This window comes from Gracilinanus agilis, chromosome 6 (genome assembly GCF_016433145.1).
Source record: "Gracilinanus agilis isolate LMUSP501 chromosome 6, AgileGrace, whole genome shotgun sequence".
NCBI classification, from domain to species: domain Eukaryota; kingdom Metazoa; phylum Chordata; class Mammalia; order Didelphimorphia; family Didelphidae; genus Gracilinanus; species Gracilinanus agilis.
Window position 1 is genome coordinate 298,612,107 of NC_058135.1, and position 11,409 is coordinate 298,623,515.

The 11,409-nt window shown below is 60.9% G+C and overlaps 3 protein-coding genes across 5 annotated transcripts in view; 1 reads left to right on the top strand and 2 right to left on the bottom strand.

Moving 5' to 3' along the window:
• The window catches only part of LOC123252044 (USP6 N-terminal-like protein), a 33,479-nt gene extending 33,401 nt beyond the window's left edge, over nt 1–78 (bottom strand). The window contains exon 1 of one of the 2 annotated variants that reach the window (XM_044681406.1): nt 28–78. The gene's annotated coding sequence lies outside the window, so the exon portion shown is untranslated. The remainder of the gene's footprint in view (nt 1–27) is intronic. The other variant, XM_044681407.1, reaches the window with a different exon arrangement.
• Nucleotides 79–1,322: 1,244 nt separating this feature from the next.
• On the top strand, nt 1,323–7,685 carry RNH1 (ribonuclease/angiogenin inhibitor 1). The gene is made up of 9 exons (XM_044681408.1): nt 1,323–1,639; nt 1,723–1,893; nt 5,951–6,121; nt 6,209–6,379; nt 6,495–6,665; nt 6,755–6,925; nt 7,001–7,171; nt 7,261–7,431; nt 7,520–7,685. Exons 1-9 carry the CDS (start codon nt 1,554–1,556, stop codon nt 7,605–7,607), a joined length of 1,371 nt encoding a protein of 456 aa, XP_044537343.1. The 5' UTR covers nt 1,323–1,553; the 3' UTR covers nt 7,608–7,685.
• A 594-nt stretch (nt 7,686–8,279) lies between these two features.
• Nucleotides 8,280–11,403, bottom strand: PTDSS2 (phosphatidylserine synthase 2). Of its 2 annotated transcripts, XM_044680219.1 has the most exons (8): nt 10,994–11,403; nt 10,794–10,844; nt 10,587–10,700; nt 10,165–10,283; nt 9,755–9,869; nt 9,526–9,671; nt 8,850–9,035; nt 8,280–8,745 (listed from the first exon to the last, which is right to left on the bottom strand). In XM_044680219.1, the coding sequence occupies exons 3-8, from the start codon at nt 10,692–10,694 to the stop codon at nt 8,604–8,606; spliced, it is 816 nt and encodes a 271-aa protein (XP_044536154.1). In that variant the 5' UTR covers nt 10,695–10,700; nt 10,794–10,844; nt 10,994–11,403; the 3' UTR covers nt 8,280–8,603. The 2 variants fall into 2 exon arrangements, with proteins under 2 accessions (XP_044536154.1, XP_044536153.1); XM_044680218.1 differs by lacking the exon at nt 8,280–8,745 and having other exon boundaries at nt 8,871–9,166; nt 10,994–11,024.
• Nucleotides 11,404–11,409: the final 6 nt, after the last annotated feature.

Sequence of the window (11,409 nt, forward strand, 5' to 3'; positions counted from 1 at the left end):
GGGGGGGGTGGGGGGGCATCTCCTCACCTGTGGAGGCCGACGGCACACTTTGTGGGACTCGGGATCTCTCTAGGAGGGGAGTTGATGCTTTGCTCTTTGCCTCAGTCTCCCCAGTCCGCTTCCTATAGGTCAGCTCACAGGCTTGGGGGGGGGGGGCAGGGAGCTTGGGCAGGCCTCAGGGGTGCTCCCCAGCCCATGATAACAAGGTCCTGTTGTCACTCACCCCTAGGCCCCCCCCCAGGGGCCCTGCCCCGAGTTCCCTGGGAAGGGGGCCAGTGGCTGCCAGCATTCCCGGGCTGAGGCCTCTTTGCCATGGGGGAGGGGGCAGGGAGGTGCTGCGTGCCGGCCACTTGGCTTTCGCGCCTCCCAAGTAATACGCGAAGGGTCAGGAGACCCCCTAAAACAGGGAGCTGTCGAGAGGTGGAGGGGATGCCTCGTGGTTCAGAGTTCAAAGCCCTCCCGCAGGGCAGCAGAGTGTGGCCTGGCCCTCTGGCCTAGCTTGGGGGATGGAGCAGGTGATCGATCACCTGCTGGCCTCCAGGGAGGGGGAGGGGGCCAGATGCTTCCGATAGCCAGAGGACCTCCCATTCTGCTGTGGAATCCAGCTGGGAAAGCCTTATGTAAGCAGCCCTTCTTGGAGCCGGGCCCAGAGGAGCCGCCGCCGCCACCTCCTTCCTCTCTGCTCCGGAGCTTGGCCGCCCGGTCCCGCAGCCCCCTCTCGGGCCTCCCGTCAGGGTCCTCGGACGGATTTGGGGGGATTTCTTGGAGCCCCAGAAGAGACTCTCCTGGTCTCCCTCCCCTCAGGCGGGTTCTCGCTCCCTGCTGCTCTGCCCGCCCGGCCTTCCCTCCTGCCTGGGCTGCTTTTCAGTGGCCTTCCTGCTTTCTGCCCCTTTGTGATGTCACTGGGGCCTGCCCAGCCTGCCCTGCCTCCCGGCCAGGCCTGTGTTGTCATCCTTCCCGGACCGTGTTCGCTCTGTGGCCGCTCTGGCTCCCCGGATGGGCAGCGCCTCCGGCTCTGGAGTTCCCCCGGTGTCATCCATGGTTCCTCCCAAAGCACTGGGGGGGGAGGGAGGGCGGGCAGATGGGGCCCCCTGCTGGGCAGAACCAGGAAGGACGCTGAGGTCCGGGTTAGCCTGGAGGCCAAAGCACCCGACTGACTTCTGGAACCCTCCCCTGCATCCATGTTGTCGCCTCGGGGGAGCCCGAAGGACCCCGAGAGGGCGGAGCTGCCCCCCCGGGCCTCCTCGTTGCCCCTCCAGCCCTGCCAGGGCCGCTCCCGCTTCACTGCTGTCGGTCCTCGGGCCACCGGGAGAATGGCAGAGTCCTGGCCGTTCCCCAGGGCCAGCAGGCTCGAGGGGGCCCGGCCCTGGCGTCGCTGGCCCGTCTGGATGAGCGAGAAGGAGCTCCTCCCCGAATCTTGGGGTCCTCCCTACCCCCGGGGCTCCGCGCTGCCCTCCTCTTGGTAGGTGCAGCCGAGCGCAGCCCACGGCCGGGCTCCTCGCGGGGCTCACCTTCCCCTCTCTGCCTCCCCAGGTGCCCCTCTCTTGCCCACCATGAGTCTGGAGATCCAGTGTGAGGACCTGAGCAGCGCCCGCTGGACGGAGATCCTCCCCTCCATGAAGCAGTATGGCGTCATTCGGTAGGGAGCTCCCCTCGCCCCGGGGGGTTCTGGGGCCCCCCGGCCCCCCCGCAGCCTTGCGAGCTCGCTGGCGTGTCTTGCAGGCTCGACGACTGTGGCCTCACCAATGCCATGTGCGCCAGCATCAGCTCCGTGCTCCAGGCCAACGCGTCCCTGACCGAGCTCAGCCTGCCCAACAACGAGCTGAAGGACGAGGGGGCCCAGCTGGTGCTGCAGGGGCTGCAGAACCCAGCCTGCAAGATCCAGAAACTCAGGTGAGTCCCGAGGGCAGGGAGGCGGCCCCGGCCACGTGGGGGAAGGAGAGGGTGGCGGCCTGCTTTGGCCCTGGCGCCAGTTTAGTCCTTCCCAGTTCTGGGCCCGACGCCCGCTTCTGCTTCTGGTCACGCCATCCGGCCTCGCTTGCCAGGAGTCTCCCCAGGTTTTTGGGAGCTCCGCGTGCCCGTCATTTCTTTCAGCCCGACGCCCCAGCTCGTCCTGCCGTCCCCGAGTGACGGACAGCCTCCCCCCACCCCCATTCTCCGCCACCTCCAAAAGGGCTGCAAGAACTGTGTGGCCCAGGCGGTCCAGTTAGGACTCGATGCCGAGTTTCCAACTAGCTTCTGTCAAACCATGTTCTTCCCCCAAAAGCTTGGATCCTTGGGTTTGTCGGGCACCAGGCGGCCACGTGCCGATCGCCCGGATCTATGCCACGGATCCCCCTTAGCCAGGGCCACGTCGCTTCGGTGATTCCTACCTGAGAGCTGGCCCAGCCAGGCCTCCTGCCTTCCTGTTTTTCAGTGATTCCCTTCATAGGCTGGTCTTCAAGCTTCCAGGTGGATCTGGCTACTTTTTCTAGTTTTATGAAATAGCTTGTGGGCATTTCGATAGCTTTGGCACTGAACAGGCAAATGAATTTACAAAGGAGTCTCATTTTTACCATATTGGCTTGGCCCATCCATGAGCAATTCATGTTTTTCCAGATTGGTTCGGCCTGACTTTGTGCATAGTTGTGTTCATGTGATTGCTGGCTCTGCTTTGGTAGGTATTTTATATGGCCTCGACCAGTGCTGGGCAAACTCTTCAAAGAGCAGCCGAAGGAAAGGAAACGCTCCTCTGTCAGTCTGTCTCTAAGGCAACTCTTTCCAAGTTTCAGTGTATTTTATCCTCCTCATTGTCTTCGTCAGATTAGGAAGAATGTCGCTCTGCCGGATAGAATGTTTCAGGGGCGGCCCTGGCCTGCAGACCGTAGTCTGCCCATCACTGGGCTCGAGTTAATTTAAATGGAATTTCCTTTTCTCTCCTGCTGTTGGCCATTGTTGCTGATTTTCGTGGCTTTATCTTGTATTGTGTAGCTCTGCCCGAGTGGTGAATTGCTTCTGTTGGTTTCTGGGGTTCTCGGCATCCGTCGCCACGTGTCATCTGCAGAGAGCGATCGTTTTGGTTCCTCACTGCCCAGCCCGATTCCTTCAGGCTCTCTTTGGCTTCTTATTCCTCTACTAGCGTTTCTGGGACAGTTTTATAGAGAGCGGTGACAGCGGGCTTCCTTGCTTCGCTCCTGACCTTACAGGAACGGGCCTTAGTTTCGCCTCGTTAGAGATCATCCTCTGGTTGCCATCGACTTGGTGACTGATTCTGGACAGTTTGCCTAATATGGAGCCATCCCTGCACTCCCGGTGTGATGGCATCTGGTCCTGGTGGTGCAGCTCTGCGATTTTCCCATCAGTAGTCACTGGGGCTCTTGGTCTCCAGTTCTCCTCTTTGGGTCTTCAGGTTTTGGAATCCGCACCGTCTTGGGGTCATGAGAGGAATCTGGAAGATTTCTCCCAAAAAGAAGAACTTGTGTAGAAGGGAAGCCAACTGTCATCCGGATAGGGGAGAGATTTCCCTTGGGGACCCATCTGGCACCGGGGCCTTTTTCTTGGGGAACTCCAACGGGCTGTACATTTTCTTTTTCGGTGATGGAGTCAAGCGCTCCATTTCCTCTTCTGTTAATCTGGGCAGTTTGTGTTTCTGTAAATATTCAGTTGTTTCGCTTAGGCTGTAGTTGGGTGAATGAACTCCCAATGATTGTTCCAATTTCTTCTTCATTGGCTGCGATTTCATCTTTTTCATTTTTGATCCTCCTCTTGAAGTTACATGGCCAGTTCTCTGATCTGCTTTCACTGGTGTCGATATGTGTTTAGACACAGAATCTCCCCCCAAGCACAGTTTTAACTGCATCCCGTACACTTTGTTGTTCTCTCCTGTTCTTTGACCCCTTCGTTCTTTAGGATTATTTTGTTTCCAATTCATTTTTAGTCTTTTTTTCTGCCACTCTTTGTTGAATATAATTTTTATTGCATTCCGGTCTGAAGAGGATGCATTTAATATTTCTGCTTTTCTGCATTTGGCTGTGAGGTTCTTATACCCTGGTTTGTGATGGTGCCATATACTGCTGAGAAAAGGTATACTCCTTTCTCTTCCCATTTGGCTTTCTCCAGAAGTCTAGCTTATCAAATTGTTCTAAAGTTTTATTTGCCTTCTTCTTTCCCATTTATTCTTAGGTTGGATTTTTCTACTTTTGAGCGCGTAAGTTTGAGGTCTCCTACCAATAAAGTTTCCTCCCATTACTCATGTAACTTCTCCTTTAAGAATATGGATACTATGCCATTTGACACATATGTTTAACAGTGATTTTGTTTCATTGTCTTTAATCAAAATGTAATTTCCTTTCTTTTACCTTTTAATTAGATCAGTTTTTACTTTTGCTGAGATCATGATTGCTACCCGTGCTTTTTTTTTTTTTTTTACCAGTTGAAACATAATAGAGTCTTCTCCAGCCTCTCACTTTTACTCTATGTGTACCTTCCTGTTTTAAATGTGTTTCTTGTAGACAGGATGTTGTGGGACTCTGGTTTTTAATCCACTCAACTATCTTTTTTCCATTTTAGGGGCGAGTTCATCCCATTCACAATTATGATTACTAATTGTGTGTTACCCTCTGTCTTATTTTTCCCCCTTTACTCTTCTCTCTCTTTTTAGCCTTTCCTTGTTCACAGATGTTTTGTTTTCAACAACCACTTCTCCCAATTTGCCCTCCTTTTTGGCCATTCCCCTCCCTTATTCCCTCCTACTTCCCTGTAGGTAGAGTAAGGTAGGTTTCTATAGTTGGCTGAATGTGGCCGTTATTCTCACTTTGAGCTAATTTTGGCGATGGTAAGTTTCCAGCATTGGCTGCCCTCATCTCCTCCACTCTATTGAGTCTTAGGCACCTCTTCATGAAATAATTTACCCTTTTTTCTTTTCTCCCGTGTTTCTCTTCCATTTCTTTATTTTTTTTATCTCAACCCATCCTGTTCTTTCTTCCTACTTTCTACGCATGTTCCTTGTCACTGTGCTAATAGTAATAAAGTTCAATATCTCAACTACTTAAAGTATCCTGAATACTTTTAAGTACCTTAAATATCTCAAGTCTCACCTTTCCCAGGTATAAATGTACTCAATAAAAACTTAAGTTTTCAATATTCTATTTACCCTTTTCTGTTTGAGTGTTGGCTTTTCTTTTCAGCTTTTTTTTTTGGGGGGGGGGGGGTCAGAAATAGCTGGATAGTCCTCTATTTCATTAAATGTCATCCCTCCATACCCACTCCTCCTTCCCCAGAGGATTATGCTCAGATTTGCTGGTGATTCTTGGTGGTAGATTTATACTCTGTGCCTTCTGGTCCCCAAGTGTAGACGGCCCCAGGTCTTGTGTAATCCTGACAGTGATTCCACAATATTGGAGTTGTTTCCTTCCAGCTTCTTGCAGTGCTTTTTCCTTGGCCTTTTAGAGTCGTTTTCCCAAGTTGTCGAATCTCTCTTCATTCCTTTTATTCTTGATTTTTTAACTTCATGTTCTTCCAAGGGCTCTTCCTCCCTTTCCTGTGGGCTTCCCTTTTGGAGTCTGTATTCCCATCTTCCCTATCCCTTGAAGCCTTTCCTATAGTTCCGTGTTTTGCTCATTGTTTTGGTTACGATGTTTCCCCCTTGTGACCTTGCCTGTCTTTTGGGGTGCTGCTCCGTAACCCTCTCTGGTGCCTGAGACGGGCCCAGCCGCCTCTGGGTGCCTTCATGTGTGCGTGTTGAAGGGTCTCCCTTCCCCAAACTACCATTCGGGTGCCTCGGCTCGTGCAAGTGCCGAGGGGCCCCCCCCCGCTTGCCAGGCTCCTCGCCCTTCTCACCCCACTGGGGGGTGTGCACCCTGCTTGCCTTCGCTTCAAGGCTGTTTCTCCTTTTGGGGGTTTGAGCATGCTGGGCACCCCCGATGGGTTTTCCTCAGTCGCCGCCACTGCTTTCTGTCCCCGTCTCTGCCAGTCTGCAGAACTGCAGCATCACCGGTGCCAGCTGTGAGCTGATCCCGGCGCTGCTTCGCACCAAGTCCACCCTGAAGGACCTTCAGCTCAGCGACAACCACCTGGGTGACGAGGGCGTCCGGCTGCTGTGCGAGGGCCTCCTGGACCCCCAGTGCAGTATGGAGAAGCTGGAGTGAGTGCGGGGGGCCGGGGTACAGGGGGGCGGCCCCCGGGGGGGAGTGCGGGGGGGAGACCTGACGCCCCGCGGCCTCCCTTGCAGGCTGGAGTACTGCGAGTTCACCACGGCCAGCTGCGAGGCCCTGTCGTCCGTGCTCAAGGCCAAGGGCTCGCTGCAGGAGCTGACCCTGAACAACAACGAGCTGGGAGATGCCGGCGTGGCCCTCCTGTGCCAGGGCCTCCTGGACCCCAACTGCAAGCTGCAGATGCTGAGGTGGGTGCCCCGGGGACCCGCGGCCCCCGAGCAGGCAGGACCGACGGGAGCCCGACCCAGGAGGAGGGAGAGCGGGTGCCCAGAGGCCCCCCCAGCCCCCCTCTCTCTGCCACAGGCTGGAAGGCTGCGGCATCACGAGTGCCAGCTGCAAGGACCTCAGCACCGTCCTCCAGACCAAAGAGTCCCTGCTGGAGCTGTGCCTGGGGGAGAACAAGCTCAGGGATGCGGGCCTGGCGCAGCTCTGCGAGGGCGTCCTCAGCCCCACCTGCCGGCTGCAGACCTTGTGGTGCGTGTGCCCGGGGGGAGGCTGGGGGGAGGCCGGGGGGAGGCCGGGCACGGGGCCTCCCGGGACCTCACCGCCCGCCGTGCCCGCAGGCTGTGGGAGTGCGACATCACCGCGGAGGGCTGCAAGGCCCTGGCCCGGGTCCTCAAGAGCAAGCCCAGCCTGAAGAAGATGAGCCTCATCTGTAACCAGCTCGGGGACGAGGGGGCGCAGCAGCTGTGCCAGGCGCTGCTCGACCCCGCCTGCCAGCTGGAGGAGCTGTGGTGAGTGCCATCCCCGGCCGGGCACCCCGGGGCCCCCGCCCCCCCCCAGCGCCTCAGCGAGCCCCTCCCCCGCAGGCTGAGGACCTGCGGCTTCACCGTGGCCAGCTGCGCCCACTTCTGCGCCGTGCTGGAGAAGAACCGGTCCCTGAAGGAGCTGCAGCTGAGCAACAACGCCCTGGAGGACGCGGGCATGGAGCAGCTGAGCAAGAGCCTGACGCACCCCGACTGCACCATCCAGAGCCTCTGGTGAGGGCCGCCGCCCGGGGGTGGGGTGGGGGTGGGCCGGGCCGGCCCGGGCTGACGGGCGTCTGACCCCCCCTTGGGCCCTGCTTCAGGCTGGGCGACTGCGAGTTCTCGGACGCCTGCTGCACCTCGCTGGCCTCCGCCCTGCTGGCCAACCACACCCTGAAGGAGCTGGACCTCAGCAACAACGGGCTGGGCGACGTGGGCATCCTGCGGCTGGTGGGCAGCCTGAAGCAGCCCGCCTGTACCCTGGAGCAGCTGGTGTGAGTGGGGGGAGGGGCGCGCTGGGGAGGGGCCTCGGGAGGGGGAGGGTCCGGGGCCTGACCCACCCCTTGCCCTCCCCCTCCCCAGGCTGTTCGACATCTACTGGACGGAGCAGGTGGACGAAGAGCTGAACGCCCTGAAGGACACCAAGCCTTCCCTGCGCATCATCTGCTGAGGGGCCGGCGAGCACCTCGGGGTGGGGCTGGGGCTCCCGGGGCTGCTCCCCACATCAATAAAAGCTCTTTTGCACCCAGTCTGTGCTCAGGCCTCCGGAGGGGATGTGGGCTGGGGGGAGGGGGGCCAGTCACTACTAGCCTCGGTTTCCTCATCTGTAAAATCCCAGCTCTGCCTCCCCTGCAGGGATGGGGAGCTCACTCCCTGTGGCCAGGGCCCATTTCCCACATGGCAGACTCTGGGGCAAGGTTCTAAGGCAGGAGGGGTCCCTTCCAGGCGGTCTGCCTGCCTCAGTTTCCCCACGTGTCCAAAGGGGTGTCCCCGGGGCAGCATCTCCGGCTGGAGATGTCCTGTGAGAGGGCGCAGAGGAGCACCCAACAGGCAGTCCTCGTCCAGAATGGGGCGAAGGGAAGCGAGTTCAAATTGAGAGAAGCCACCCAGAGGGCCTGAGATGAAAGGGAGGGGGTGGGAGAGCTGGATCCCCCAGGGCCCGAGTGCGAGGGGTCCCCGCTAAGTGGGGCAGCGGCGCCGTGCCGGTGCCCGGGAGGACTAGCCGGGCCTGGTGGGTGAAGAAGGCTGCCACGTGCAGCAGAAAGGGGGCACGAAGGGATGGGCCGAGACCCTCCCGGGGGGCTTTGGGGGTCCAGCCCAAACAAGGCCCCAACGTGGCTTCTTTCCTTCATTTCTTTATTTGGGCCCAGCTTGGGCAAACGGACGCTGATTGCCCGGGGTTCAGGCTGCAACGGAGAAGCGGGCCTTGGGTTCGAGCCCCTGAGTCGGGGCCTCGCCCTCCTCTGGGGTGGGCTCCGGGGCTGGCTCGGCCGGCGCCCGTCAGGAGGGACCCGTCGGGCACAGCTCCTGTAGGCAGGGCCAGGCTGTGCAGGCCGCGGGGAGCCTCCTCCTTCCCCCGGACTCAGGCTGGGATATGGAGGCGTCTAGTCCCCCCCGGGGATCCCGGGGGCACCCCACGCCCAGTGTGGGGGGGGCGGGCGGCTGCTCACAGGTCCCCGTCTCTGTCCAGCTCCTCCCGCGCCGGAGGGAGGCCTTCGCTGCTGCTGCTGCCTCCAGCCACGTGGCCCGCCTCGCTCCGGTTCTCCTGCTTCTGCCGCCGGATCTCCTTGTAGCGGAGGGTGATGTCCCTGCGGGGGATGGGCGGCGTGCATCACTTCGGGGCTGGGGGGGGCACCCGGGGCTGGCAGGCGCCCCTCCCCCCGCCCCAGGGGAAGCCCTCGCGGGCACCCACCGGAGGAAGAAGCGCCAGACGGTCCAGGTGAGCACCAGCACGGTGCCCAGGATCCAGCACTGCGCCACGTAGAAGGGCAGCGACAGGGTCAGCGTGTACGGGTCGTACTTCACCACGATCAGGAACTCCGTGGCCGTGATGGCCGCCACCAGCCACGCCTGCTGGCCGAACTTCTTGTGGAATTTCCTGAAGGGGGGGCGGGGCTCAGGGAGGGGGGAAACTGAGGCACCGGAGCTCCTGGGGCTTCGGAGGAGGCTCGGCTCTGCAGGCTCTGGGGACTTGGGGGCCCCTTCCTTGCCTCCTTGGGGATCTGGGGCCTGGGGGTCCCAAAAGGCAGGGGATTCTGGGAGAGGGGGAGCAGTGGGGCTCCCCTGGAGGTGCCCTCCCTGCCTCCAGCCTGTCCTCAGGCTCTTGCCACTCCCGAAAGGTCTTGGGGCAGCCCCAGTGCCAGCCCTGTGCCCCCCCATCCCACCTTTTGCCCCTAAAGACCAGACTCCTCCCGACCTCCCCTAGGCACCCCCATCCTGTCCACACAGTCCAGTGGATCCGGACGTCCCTCTCCTTCGGGCTCTTCCCCTCGGCCGGCGGCCACCCTGTAAAGTGAACTAGGAGCCCTCCTCCTCCTCCAGGAAGCCTTCCCTGACCTCCCCCAGAGCGGAGATGGGGGGTCACTCACGGGTCATCCATGAAGTCATAGATCTCCCGCATGGCCACGCCCCCCACGTTCACAAAGAAGACGAGGCGCAGGAGGACCAGGTAGTGCTCGGGGGGCATCCACAGCACGAACTTCAGGTAGAAGGTGTTGAGCTCCGCCAGGAGGAACTGAGGGGGGACAGAGACGGCCTGCAGGCGGGCCCTCCCGGGGAGCCGAGCCGCCCCCCGTGCCCCGTGCCCGGCCCCCTTACCACCAGGATGATGCCGCAGACGCCCAGCCACCGGCGCAGGCTGGAGGCCGGCTTCCACTCGAAGCGCACCCAGCTGTACGGTGTGAACTGGAAGGCGATCCTCTTCATCTTGCCCCTGCAGAGGGGACACGGCCGGGCCTTCTCTAAGGGGCGCCACCCCCCCCGGCCTCCTCTGCCCCGCCGGGTCTCCTCCCGAGGCCTCGGGTGCCCTCAAGACCCTTCTGCAGCCGTGTCCAGGTGGTACCACGGTGCCCGTCAACCCAGGATGGCGAGGGGGCCCACGGGGTCCGGGCCTCGCCTCGGGAAGACCCGAGTTCAGATCTGGCTTCAGACACGCCCCCGCGGGGGGACCCTGGCCGAGCCCCCCGAGGGCCTCCCCCGCCCGAGCGTCCTGCAGGCGGTGCCCGTACTTGTAGGTGGGGATGTTCCACAGGCCCTGCCACTTGTACGTCTTCAGGGACAGCCAGCCCAGCGTCTTCATGCCGCAGTAGATGCCCAGCCCGTTGCACAGAAGCACGTCCATGATCCACTGAGGAGAGAACAGAGGCGTGGGCAGCCCCGCCTCGGGGGCCGGGCGCTCTGTGCCCCCTGGGAAGCTCCCCCCACGACCACACTGGGCATGGGCCCTCCCCCAGCGCCCTGGCACTCTGCTCTGCAGACATCACGGCCGCCCCAACCCCAATCTCTCTCCTCAGGGGCGACCCCGCGGACCCTGCTCTCGGCCACGTGCCACCCCGGAGCCTTACGGGCACAGGGAAGGGTCAGATGGGAGACGTGCCCAGGACCAAAGGAGGGCCGAGACAGGGTGCGGGCAGGGCGCGCCGCCACCTACATGGTCCCACCAGCACTCGCTGAAGTTGGGCAGCTGGTGCTCCAGGCTGTACTCGAGGAACTCGAACATCACGCTGACGATCATGCACATCCACCAGTCACGGATCATCAGAGTCTGCGGGCACAGGCACGGGCATGGGCAGCCTGGCACCGGACCCCCGCCGCCCCTTCCTCTGGCCTCTGCCCCGTGCCCACCCTCGTGCCATACCTTTAAGTACCAGCCGAGAAAATGAGCCGGCACGAATCCGTCCAGTTTGTCCTGCAGAGACGGGAAGGAGTTGGCACGAGCCCTCGAACCCAGGGCCGCTTCCTGGTTTTTTCGGCTTCAGTTTCCTCAACTCCGAGACGGGGATGAGGACGGCGACCCCCCCCCACCCCGCGCGGCCCACGGGCACCTCCGGGCCTCACCCAGACGTTGTGGAAGGGGTCCGTGGCGTTGTCGGGGTCGTAGACAAGGCAGTTGCCGCCATAGTCGCGCTCGGGCAGGGGGACGCCCAGCTTGGGGTCGATGTACTTCAGGAACTGCCGCCCGTCGTGCACCGTCTGGAAGAGCGACAGGACCTGCTGGGCCGCCCCGCTACGGGGCAGGAAGCAGGCACGGGCACGGGCCGCCTCCCAGGGCACCGTCTGCCCGCCAGGATCGCCGCGTCCCCAAGGACAGGGCAGCCCCCCGGGGAGGGCGTCTGGCACATCCTTGGCTTCCCGGGGAGTTGGGGGGGGGGCACTGGACACGGGACCAAGCCATGGGGAAAAGGCCCAAGTACCAGGTGCGAGACACCAACCTCTTGGAAATGTTGGTTCGGAAAGCCGTCCAAGTACTGGGG

Excerpts from the sequence above, each read along its gene's own strand:
- RNH1 (XM_044681408.1), top strand. The coding sequence starts at position 1,554 with ATGAGTCTGGAGATCCAGTGTGAGGACCTGAGCAGCGCCCGCTGGACG. Across the intron at positions 1,894-5,950 it reads TGCAAGATCCAGAAACTCAG|TCTGCAGAACTGCAGCATCA; the intron begins GTGAGTCCCGAG and ends CGTCTCTGCCAG. Across the intron at positions 6,926-7,000 it reads TGCCAGCTGGAGGAGCTGTG|GCTGAGGACCTGCGGCTTCA; the intron begins GTGAGTGCCATC and ends CCTCCCCCGCAG.
- PTDSS2 (XM_044680219.1), bottom strand. The coding sequence starts at position 10,694 with ATGATCCGTGACTGGTGGATGTGCATGATCGTCAGCGTGATGTTCGAG. Across the intron at positions 9,870-10,164 it reads TGGAACATCCCCACCTACAA|GGGCAAGATGAAGAGGATCG; the intron begins GTACGGGCACCG and ends TCCCCTCTGCAG. Across the intron at positions 8,746-8,849 it reads GTCTGGCGCTTCTTCCTCCG|GGACATCACCCTCCGCTACA; the intron begins GTGGGTGCCCGC and ends CATCCCCCGCAG.